Source organism: Carcharhinus amblyrhynchos, chromosome 1 (genome assembly GCF_965287045.1).
Source record: "Carcharhinus amblyrhynchos chromosome 1, sCarAmb.v2.hapA, whole genome shotgun sequence".
Lineage (NCBI taxonomy): Eukaryota > Metazoa > Chordata > Chondrichthyes > Carcharhiniformes > Carcharhinidae > Carcharhinus > Carcharhinus amblyrhynchos.
In genome coordinates, this window is record NC_137324.1 from 128,875,742 (window position 1) to 128,888,011 (window position 12,270).

The 12,270-nt window shown below is 38.8% G+C and overlaps 1 protein-coding gene across 2 annotated transcripts in view; it reads left to right on the plus strand.

Moving 5' to 3' along the window:
* The window catches only part of LOC145344998 (protein transport protein Sec24B-like), a 115,621-nt gene that overhangs the window by 32,977 nt on the left and 70,374 nt on the right, over positions 1–12,270 (plus strand). The window contains exon 5 of one of the 2 annotated variants that reach the window (XM_080192445.1): positions 9,926–10,021. The exons of the other annotated variant lie outside the window; for it this stretch is intronic. Coding sequence (XP_080048571.1) covers positions 9,926–10,021 — 96 coding nt within the window. The remainder of the gene's footprint in view (positions 1–9,925; positions 10,022–12,270) is intronic. 2 annotated transcript variants of the gene reach the window in all.

Here is a 12,270-nt window from a genome sequence, read left to right on the forward strand (position 1 = left end):
CTCAGTAAAAAAGTGTATAACATAAGTGCAATATCGGTTTTACATTATGGTAAACTAGCTAAAGTTTTAAATATGGACACAAAATCCATTACTTCATAGCTTTCATTTTGGTTGAGAATTTCCATGATCTATATAACCACTGGCAGAACATAGTTAATAAACAACTTTTGGTTTGTTCATGTTCTCAACTGATGGGAGAGAATCTCAACAGATGCTCTGTTTTCAAGTTATGTGCTTTTTCTGGACCGCTTGTCAGCGTATATGTTTTAAAATTCATTTGCTGAAAAAAAGAACAAACCAAATTCTGTTTTGGGAATTGTTCCAAAATGTATTGGAACAGGGCAGTGGAGAGACAAATCTCCACTGGGTTTCAATTGCTAGTGAATAGTGGTTAGCCATCTCTTGGTGTTTCTTTTTCAAGCCCAGGGATTTCATCTCAGTTCTTTTAATTTTAGCCACCATCACTGTAATCAACCCTACGATGCCAATTTTCTCAGATTTTCATTTGGTAATGTATTCCATAGCTAAACTTAAAATCTAGCATCAGTAAATGCAAACCGATTTACATTACAAGATGGAATGAAATGTTGGTTATTGATTTTGACAGTTTGGTGGCAATGTTCAATATCAAAAATATTCAATTTATCTAAAGTAGGTTTTGAATATTGATAGATGAAGGACAGGCTAACATTCATAACCACTTTCTCCTTGGAGAACTGGGAACTGTAAATTGCACGTAACTGTTAAAAATGATTTCCCTGCCCTTTTTATGTTTTTTAGTACTCTACTCAAGGGAATTAGAATAAACAAAATATGAAAATGCCACAAAATGTTGTCAGCTTTCTGCAGTGGACTGAAAAAGAAATCCTCTCAGCTTCACACAGTTAGAAAGTATGTAAGAAATGTATGTCCTTTTTGTTGACCAAGTACAGTTACAGACTGTGCTTGCAAAATTGCGAGATTATTTAATTCCTTTTGCTTCTCCCACCCCAATCCCACTATTAACGGAGGTATGCCATATCCTTTAGTGCAAGCTAAGCTGCAGTGTTGCCGATATAAGAATTGAGAGTGTTTCAGGTAGTCTGACTGGCAGTAGCAAAAATACTCTCTGTCCCTTGCTTTTGGCCTTGTTGCAGCTTTCAGTGTTAATTTCCATCAGTGTATTGTGGACTTGTGTTTGTGTGGAATTTGAAGTTGAGATTTTTTTGTTTTAAACTTGAAGAAAAATATAGTTGTGAATAGGAGTTTCATAATGCCTGTATCAACTCCAGGCTCGGCTTTGTTCATGTGTTCTCTGATTCTAACTTCCATAACTCATTCTGAAAGCTTTGGACTCGCTCCTCATCCTTAATAGTCCCTTCACTAAAACATTGCGTGCTGCACTAGCAACTTGACTTCGTGATTCAGTCCATTGCCTTAAGATCTCAGCTTGCCTTAACTTAGCAGCCTGATCCTGTCTTGCATGTCCACATATGTCCTCTGCTTCCCCAATTTCCATTTGCTGCTGCTTCATCATTCCCTGCTTTTCTCTATCAATGGCCAGATTTAATCTTAACAAAATTACCCATTTGCAGCTCTTTCTTTGCCTTACCACTTCTGCCTTTTTTTAAGTTATTTATTAATGTCACAAGTAGGCTTACATTAACACTGCAATTAAGTTATTATGAAAATCCCCTTGTCACCATCCTCCGGCGCCTGTTCAGGTACACAGAGAGAATTCAGCGTGGCCAATGCACCTAAGCAGGACGCCTTTCGGACCGTAGGAGGAAACTGGAGCATCCGGAGGAAACCCATGCAGACTGTGCACAGACTGTGACCCAAGACAGGGATCAAACACAGGTCCCTTGTGTTGTGAGACAGCCATGCTAACTGTGTTGCCGCTGTGGGCCAAACCATGTCTGTTTTATTATTATTCCTACAATCCTCACTATCCACCCCTCTATTTTTGTTTCCTTTATTCCACCATGCCCCCATCCTTCCATTTGGTCGCCACAGCTTTTCTTTAAAGCGCTCTGAATTTGTAGCTGTTTGTTTCTTTCTGCAAAAAAAGTAAAGGTTATTTATCTAAAGTTTTTTTATTAGTCACAAGTAAGGTTTACATTAACACTGCAATGAAGTTACTGTGAAATTCTCCTCCGCCACTGTCCGGCGCCTGTTCAAGTCAATGCAGCTAACCAGCATGTCTTTCAGAAGTGGGGAGAAAACCCACACAGATACTGGGAGAACGTGCAAACTCCACACAGACAGTGACCCACGTCAGGAATTGAACCCAGCACTGTGAAGCAGCAGTGCTAACCACTGTGCTGCCATACTGTCCTACTGTGCTACGGTACCGCCCTTGTAGAGTACTTGTATGTATAATTTTTTTACTGCTATCCATGAATCATTGCATTAATTAGCTAATGCTGTACTTGTCACAGTACAGTATGGGTAGCATGGTAGCACAGTGGTTAGCACTACTGCTTCACAACTCCCGGGACCTGGGTTCGATTCCCAGCTTGGGTCACTGTCTGTGTGGAGTTTGCACATTTTCCTTGTGTCTGTATGGGTTTCCTCCTGGGTGCTCCGGTTTCCTCCCATGGTCCAAAGAGCGGGTTAGATTAAGGGGCAATTTTAACATGGCCAATCAGTGTCCTGAGATGTGTAGGTTAGAGGGATTAGCAGGTGAATATGTAGGGATAATCCCTTGTTGGGATTGTGGTTGGTGCAGACCCGATGGGCCAAATGGCCCTTCTCTGCAATGTAGAGTTTCTATAATTGTCAATTAGAACTCCTGTTTTAAATATTAAAAGGATTTTACAGTTCAAATATAAGAAAATAACTTTTTATACAATGATATGGAAATGAAAATATGGATTAAATGTCCTTTAGTTTTGCTTCAAGTTACAATAATACTGTTTTAGCATAATCTCAGGGCAATCTTAGACGTACAATGACAGAACACAATGGAAGGGACCATTTGGCCCATCCTATACTGAATCTTGAAAGAGCTATCCACTTAATCCCCAAAACCTGCTGTTCCCATACGCTTGTGTTTTTTCCCCCTTCAAATATTCATTCAGTTCCCATTTGGAAGTTACTATTGAATCTGCTTCCACCACCCTTCCAGACAGTGAGTTCTAAATTAAAACAGTTTTAACAAAAAAGTCCTTGTATCGTCCCTAGTTATTTTGCAGGCTATGATGCCATTGGAAACACTTTCTCCTCTATTTACTCATCCAGCAACCTAGAAGGCACTTATTATAAGCTACCTAAGATCAACAAGATGACAATATGGTGAAATGATTTGATATTTATGCAATCTGAATAAATAACAAATTTATCAGTGCAACATTTTATCAGATATTAATGTGCAACTATGAAGCCCTACTTTTTTTTGCTCCTGCCATGTGTTGCAACCATTTATTAAAATCAAGTCAACGTGACCGAGTGTTGCATGGCATGTAGGCAACTGTGATTGATATGTGACACCAGATATCTTGGAGCTCCCCACCTCTAAACAGTAAGAGAAGCCGAGACTCCATTGATCTCAGCTACTTCCTTGTCTGTGCTTGTCAGCTACAATATTTTTGGAGGGTCATTCCATTCATCTTTGGTCTGAGCTTTCTCCTCTTTCAAGGGGGGAAAGAGTAGCCCACTGTCTGAACATAATGGCGAGTGTTCATCCAGTGGAGGGCGAATGAGGCAGAGGCATGGCATTGCTTTCAGATGAGTGAGTGTGAGTAGTGGATGCAAAAATGGGACTGTGAAAGAGTAAGTAGAAAGAGAAGGAGGGCATGTAAGCAAGGGTGAGGAGTATTGTGTTAGAATAGGCTTGACAAAACAGAATGAGGAGGTGGGGATCATGCAGATATAATGACCCTGCATTTTCTGACTTGATTAGGACATTAAAAGAAATTCTGCACTCAATCCAGCAGTGTGTTGGCATATCCCTGCTGCTATTGACCACATCTACTACCTTCAGCCCTGCCGCCTTGGTTTCCATTGCAGACTTATTTCTCCCATTTGTAAATGGAGAGAATATATCTTTCCGACTACTTGCAGCCATCAGGAACACACCCAGGGAGGTGTCACTGAAATGAGGAATAGCTTTGCTCTGGCTCTCTCCATTTGATACTTCCATCCCTCTGGTTCTCAACTTTAAACTCCTTCAAATTGCAGGTATACTGCTGGAGTTGAGGTAATGCCATGTGAGTTTACATTACACTTGCTGCCACAGACTGAACAAGAAATCGGAAGCAAAATTATGATAAAGGTGCTGAGTTTAAAAAGTCATTGCCAGGTATGCTGCATTCTTTCTGGGTTTCCTGAGCACTAATGGACCCCTTACCCCAGTGAGTTGCAGAATTAAAACTGGAGCTGATGTGTCCATTGCCCTTGTGTAATTATTAATAAATTGTAAAAGTTGATACTTAATTTCATAATGCATAAAAACATTAGCTCAAGTCTGTAAAAATCAGATTTTTCTTCCTTTTGTTTTGAGACAGTGGTAGCAGTGAATAATTTATTTAACAGTGAGTACTTTGGACCTCTTTTGTTGGAGTGTTGTTGAATCAACCAGTAGACTTCTGGCCGCGTATCTAGATGCTGCAGTAATCTATTAGCCCTTTATAATCAGTTCCCGAAGTTATCATGGGCGATTTTTAAAATATTCAGCTAAATAACAGAATGGATTTAAAAGTGAAAATAGGAGCTTATAATTCTAATTCCTTGTTACTCTGAAGGAAAGACCATTGACCCTCATGCACGCACAATTTCAATTTCCAAAGGTTAGAATCATAAAGGTTTACAGCATTGAAACAGGTCCTTTGGCCCAACTTGTCAATACTGCCGTTTTTTTTTTAAAACTCCTAAGCCAATCACAACTGTCCGCATTTGGCCCATATCCATCTATACCCATCGTACCGATGTAACTATCTAAATGCTTTTTAAAAGACAAAATTGTACCCACCTTTACGACATCCTCTGGCAGCTTGTTCCAGACACTCACCGCCCTTTGTGTGAAAAATTTGTCCCTCTGGACACTTTTGTATCTCTCCCCTCTCACCTTAAACCTATCCCTCCAGATTTAGACTCCTCTACCTTTGCAAAAAGATGTTGACTATCTAGCTGATCTGTGCCCTTCATTATTCTATAGATCTCTATAAGATCACCTCTCAGCCTCCTACACTCCAAAGGAAAAAAGTCCCAGTCTATTCAGCCTCTCCTTATAACTCAATCCACCAGGCCCCAGTAGCATCCTAGAAAATCTTTTCTGCCTTCTTTCTAGTTTAGTAATATCCTTTCTATAATAGGGTGACCAGATTTGCGCACAGCATTCCAAGTGTGGCCTTACCAATGTCTTGTATGACTTCAACAAGATGTTCGAACTCTTGTATTCAGTGTCCTGACTGATGAAATCAAACATGCCAAATGCCGCCTTCACCATTCTGTTGTCTCAGTGGTCCATGTGTTTTGTGACCACTTTCATTTGTACAAATTTGGTTCATTACATGCATTTCCTATGTCTTTGTATTATGAAACGAGTGAACTGTAAATCTGTAGAGTTAGCAGACCTCATTGAGGTCAAAAATAAGGACAAAATATTCAAACTGTTAGAAATGCAATTAGTTAATGGGACACCTGATGAAGGGACAACACCCTGAAAGCTTGTGCTACCAAATAAATCTGTTAGACTTCAACCTGGTGTTGTGATACTACTTACTATAAATTATACAGCATGGCGGCAGATTGAGAGTTTGCATCACTTTTAGTAATGAAATTTAAGGAGGTAACACATTCATCATGCAGTAGTTTTTGTATGAGTGATGCATACATTTGTGAAACGCTTTTGGAAAGATAATTGTAAACGTCTATATAATGCCACATTGGATCCAGTGTTGTTATTGTTAATCACTTTGGCTGTCTGAAGTCTAATCATAATCACTGATTTCTGTAGAGGGAAACCTAGCCCTTTTAATTGAAAATAGAAATATTTTTGATGGTAAATATGTTCCGATTCCTCTGTTCTCAAATTTTCTTCTATTAAATGCTATTTGAATTTATGGGCTGAAGGATGTTGCTTTTCAAAGTTACATACAAGTTCTGTTACAAATTTTAGATTTATTGATTCAATATCCTTGATATTGCAGACATCTGCTATAAAATGTGCACATACAATTGTTTCCAGTGACAACTGAGGAACAGTTTGTTTACAGATATGGTTGACTTGAAGAGGGTTCTATTCAGTAATGCTAAAGTTCAGTTGCAAATATGGCATAAAAGTATTAATTCTGCATACGTTACCATCAAGATTCTGCATGTGGTGAAGACTTGCTGCATGATAAATTAAGGAATAGAATTGAAATACTAAACAAAAAAGACAGTTTTGTAGCGATTCTTCATTGTAATATATCAACATACTGAATGAGCTTTAGATTATCATGGGGAAAAATTATTAGGACACATGATTTTCAAACTCATTTCTTTCAATGTTTCAGATGTTGAAATGGAGGATACCTGTGTAAGTTGTAAATGAAGTGCACTTTCCATTTGGTTGTTGATGATTCTTGTGCACATTGTCAAATAATTTTTGTGGGATTTTCCTTTTTTGTTCTCTTGTGGATTGAGGGGAATTTAGCAGCAACCAAGCCACTACCTTCTACCAGAGTGGATATATTGCATCGTTTGTATGGCAATTTTGGAGCTTCCATCCTTTACCAGTTATCTTATTTATGAAAATAGTTGTTCTTTGTCCTTGGATTTATTGTAGTTTTAATAGTTTGAGCTTATAGTGTTGAATAAAAATATTACATTCTGCAATCAGTTACATTTCCTGAAAACATGATTGGTGATCTCAGTTTGTACTTGATACGACGTGAATTGGCAAGCCTTTTGACAACACAAACTATTCTACAGGCATCATCCTCAAACGTAGGAGAAGTTGGCTGGTTGTACATCATTGCTGGTCACATAGGGCAGGATTGAGAGTTGGGTTAGTGAGAGTTAGGTTTGACCTTCTACTTAGGTGATGATCCTTGCGCTGAAAGGCAATGAGTTCTGTTGGTGCACTACGAGTTATTACACTGCACTGATCCGCTGACACCAGTAAGTTTACAGCTTCATAGTCCTTCTGAAGCTGTCCACACACCTTTCTTTAGCACTCGTAGTGCAGCAGTGGAAAAGAAGCACACAATGAATTCTGTTTTCACACCAGTTGTTTTGCTGCAACAGTATTGGATATTCGCAGGCTGCTGTGTTACTGATTAAACTATTGGAATGCACATATGTTGGTGCCCTCTGCGAGTGGACAGGTGTTAGTTGATGCCAGTTCTAAAAAGACCTGGATCACATGAAGAGTTATGCAGTATTGACTGATATTACATCTTCACAGAATATCCTCAACTCTGTTTAGTTTGACTTAAGCTCTGTTACTTCCATAAGTACTGACCCTTCAAGTTTAGAAGAGACTCTTGAGTGGAGTAGAACTCCATAAAGTTAGACATGGAACTAATTGTGAACACATCACCTCATCTTTCCCACCCTATTAACTTGTTAAAGTCATAGCTTTTGAGTTATGTGCATCCCCTATCCAACTTTCTCCTGATCTGAATTTGTTGAATATTTATTGACTTTATTCTTATGGATCGTGATGAGGGGAATTTACTAGAGGCTAAATCAGCAACCTCCACTAACAATCAGGGAATTTACAGTGTTATTTCTGATGAAAATTTGGAGCTGCAATCCTTGCTGTCTGGCTAACTGACCCCTGAATTTCAGGTGTAGTAAAAAGGTGATACAATTTACAGTATCAAACAATTGATTGTGCAGAAGGTAGTAATTTGGCCCATTGTGTACATAGTGGTTCTCCAATTGAGCACTCACCTCATTCCATTTTCCTGTCTTCTCACTGTAACCCTGCATGTTTTTCCTTTTCAGATAATTGTCTAATTCCCTTTTAAATGCTTCAAATGAACCTGCCTTCACCATACTGTCTCGCAGTGCATTTCAAATCCTAACCACTAGCTGCATGAAAAGTGTTTCCTCATATCACTTTTACTTCTTTTAGTAATGACTTCAAATCTCATTCTCGATCCTTTCACAAGTGGGAACAGTTACTCCACATCTACTCTGTCCAGATCCCTCATGATTTTCATAGAATCCTATAGTGCAGAAGGAGGCCATTCGGCCCATTGAGTCTGCACCAACCACAGGCCCTACCCCGACAGCCCCATGCACTTGACCCTGCTAGTCCCTATAGAATCATGCTGCCCACAATTTTTAATTCATCTACCAGATCTCCTCTCAGCTTTCTTTTCTCCAAGAAAAACGGTCTTAAAATCTCCGGTGTATTGTCACAACTGATGTTCTTCTTCACAGGATTCCTCTTGTGAATCTTTTCTGCACCCTTTCTAATGCCTTCACATCTTCCTAAAATGTGGCACCCAGACTGATTGCAATACTCTAGCTGAGATTGAACTGGTGAATTACACAAGTTCAACATAAAGCTCCTTGCACTTATACACAATGCCTCTAGTAATGAAGCCCAGCACACTGTATGCTTTATAAACCATGCTCTCAGCCTGTCCTGCCACCTTCAATGATTTATGTACATAAACTGATTGCAAACCATTCACATCCAGAGAAACAGCCCAAATACTAAATTTTTTTAATAAACATTTCAGATGTCTTAGTTTCACATCAGCTGGCAGGATTGCCATTTTGAGTGCGCTGCAAGCTATAGAGTTTGCTGTATTTTGATTTGATTTATTATTGCCACATATATTAGCATACAGTGAAAAGTATTGTTTCTTGCGTGCTTATACAGACAAAGCATACCGTTTGTAGAGAAGGAAACGAGAGAGTGCAGAATATAGTGTTACAGTCATAGCTAGGGGAAGAGAAAGATCAACTTAATGCAAGCTAAGTCCAGTCAAAAGTCTGACAAAAATGGATAACTTTCCTATCCCTGGATGAAAACAAGTTGACTTCCTTAATGGCAGGTTGTAATAAACAACACCAAAATAAGAGTGATCTAAGTGCCAACACGATACTGATCTCTTCATAATACATATCTTGATGTAGGATCTTGACATCCTAATATACTCCTGCGCTTGGTAGCATATTTTTGGACCTTCCTGTAGTCATCTGTGCTGCTAAGATGTCTGTTTAGTGTAAATGGATATTCGATAAGCAGGTTGTTAAGTAAACATTTTGCTTGTGGCATGCAAAAACTGTTTGCAGAACTTGAAGACTAGCCTCATATTTCTGCAAGAAGCAAACATATCTGTCTATGGACACTGCAAAAGGACACAGTATATTTGCAGTTTATTGTCTTAAGGAGGCACACAATTTTCAAACATTGCATTACTAAGACTATGTAGGCAAGATTAGAATTGTTCATCAAGATCACATGATGAATTGGTCAATTCCTCACTTGTGAGGAGCAACCACCTTTCACTCTGGTGTCAGAGATTGCTTTTAATCCTGCTGTTCGGCATTCACCCTTGTAAAATTTCAGTTGTTAAAGTTGCCATTAATATAATGTCCTTGTGCATCGTCCGTTTGTAAACTAAGATTACCTCTGCAATACCTTGTGGGTATCGATGAAGCTGATCCTATAAGTGGGTAACCATGCTTTTCTTTCACAAAGATGTTTCTTGGGTGCAATTGATTGGAAAATAATTACGAACCAAAACTGATACTTTTCTCTTTCCTCCCTTCTCCCTTACCCATTACCCTTTACTCCCTTACGTTTGACAGACTGCTTTTGTGTTTTGAATGCACTTTTGTTGGGTTGTGTGAACTGGTCATTCATTAACTACTTGTTTTGTATCCTATTAACTTGCTCATCTGTCTTGTACTTTAATTGAATGATTTGCACTGAGTGATTCTTATTCTTTGCTCTGCTTAATTTTTATCTTGTTTTGTGCTTTCCACTTTACAGGCATGCACTATGGATATGTTGCTAATAATCAAGTTAATTCAGCACCGAGTCCCTTGTCATCAACTTCAGATGATGAGGATGATGATGATGAAGCAGGTGTGCTTTATGTTTTAACAGATGTCCTAAATGTTGCATGTGCTGAATTCATTTGCTGTAAATCATTGACAAATTTTAATGACTGCAAAAGCCACATTCTTTATGACTTGAGAGAACAAAATGTTCTACATTGAATAAATAGTAGTGACCAAGTACAGTTTATTAAGGTACAAAATGCATGAGGATCAAAGTATAGTTCTGAGGAGAGTGGGTTTATCAGGCATTAAATCAAGGTTGCATAATCACTGAGCAGTTTATGTAGTATGAACTGATTTACTTCTCTGATAAATACATCTTTCTTGCAGGCTCAATTTTTTTTGGAATGAGATTGATGTGTATGAAAGTAATTCTTCCAGGAGAGAAATTGTATCTCTGAAGCACTTCACTACACCTCATACATCCCAGAATGCTTTATGTAAAATTAATTAGTTTAAAGGACCACTATTATTCCCAAGTAGGTGACATGTGGCAGCCCATTTTGTGCACGACTGTGTTCCACAGCAGTGTTAAATTGAATGAGAAGCTCACCTGTTTTGCTGCTATTGACTCTTGTTATTACCTAAAATAACAAGAGAACTCTCCTTTGAATAAAGTGATGCGAGCTTTAACATTCATTTGAACAAGGAGTTATGGCCTTGCGTTAATGCCTCAACTAAAGCATGGCATTACTGTCAATGTGGCATTCCTTTAAGTACTGCACTGACATGCTATATTAGATTATTTGTTCAGTTACTGAATTGGATCCTGAACCCACATGGCATGGAGTAACAGGAACCTATGGGTAGGTTAGGAGATTATGCTGTATTTAACAGTAGTTACTTAAGCACAGTCATAGACTGGCTAAGATTTTTTTAAAAATACAGTAATGGAGAAATAAAAGCCAGGACTGGCCACCACACAAGTTAGTTAAAGATAGAGAGCAATGAGGCAGATTCTGTTCTGGGGAAAAAAAGAACTTGTGCGATAAGTGTCTTGAGCTAGGGTAATGAAAGTAATCCAAATTAAATACTAAACCATTGACAATCGGACCATGAGCAATTGTAGACCAACATTTTCTTTTAGACATCAGTGCCTAATTTACTGTACTTGTCATATGTATTTATCCACTCTGAATCAATTAAATTCAGAATCCGCAATGTTTTTTATAAACTGATCCTCAGGTGGCCACAACTTGCAGTCTTTCCAGATTTAACTTTAAATGATTTATAGCATCATTATTGAATCTCCAGTTCCATATTAGTAAACTTCTTTACTTTTTATCTTGCATTCTTTACTTCACATGTTACAGTAGAGTCATAGAGTTTTACAGCATGGAAACAGGGCCTTCGGTCCATCTTGTTCATGCCGCACTTTTTTTTTGAAACCCCTAAACTAATCCCAGTTGCCCGCATTTGGCCCATATCCCTCTATATCCATTGTATCCATGTAAGTATCTAAATGATTTTTAAATGATAAAATTGTACCCCCCTCTACCACTATCTATGGCAGCTTGTTCCAAACACTCGCCACCCTCTGTGTGAAAAAATTGCCCCCTGGACACTTTTGTATTTCTCCCCTCTTACCTTAAACCTATGCCCTCTAGTTTTAGACTCCCCTACCTTTGGGAAAGATGTTGATGAGCTACGTTGTCGATGCCCCTCATTATTTTATAGACCTCTATAAGGTCATCCCTCAGCCTCCTATGCTCCAGAGGAAAAATGTCCCAGTCTATTCAGCCTCTTCTTATAACTCAATCTGTCAAGTCCCAGTAGCATCCTAGTAAATCTTTTTTGCACTCTTTCTAGTTTAGTAATATCCTTTCTATAATAGGATGACCAGAATTGCATAGAGTATTCCAAGTGTGGCCTTACCAATGTCTTGTACAACTTAAACAAGACGTCCCAACTACTGTATTCAGTGTTCTGACCGATGAAACCAAGCATATCGAATGCTGCCTTCACCACTCTTGTCACCTGTGACTCTATTTTCAAGGAGCTATGAACATGTATCCCTAGATCTCTTTGTTCTGTAACTTTCCCCAACGGCCTACCGCTAACTGAGTAAGTCCTGCCCTCGTTCATTCTAGCAAAATGCATCACTGTGCATTTGTCTAAATTAAACTCCATCTGCCATTGGTCAGCCCACAGGCCCAATTGATCAAGATCCCACTGCAATTGGAGATAACCTTCTTCACTGTCCACTGTCCACTATGCCACCAATCTTGGTGTCATTTGCAAACTTACTAACTATGTCTCCTATATTCTCATTCC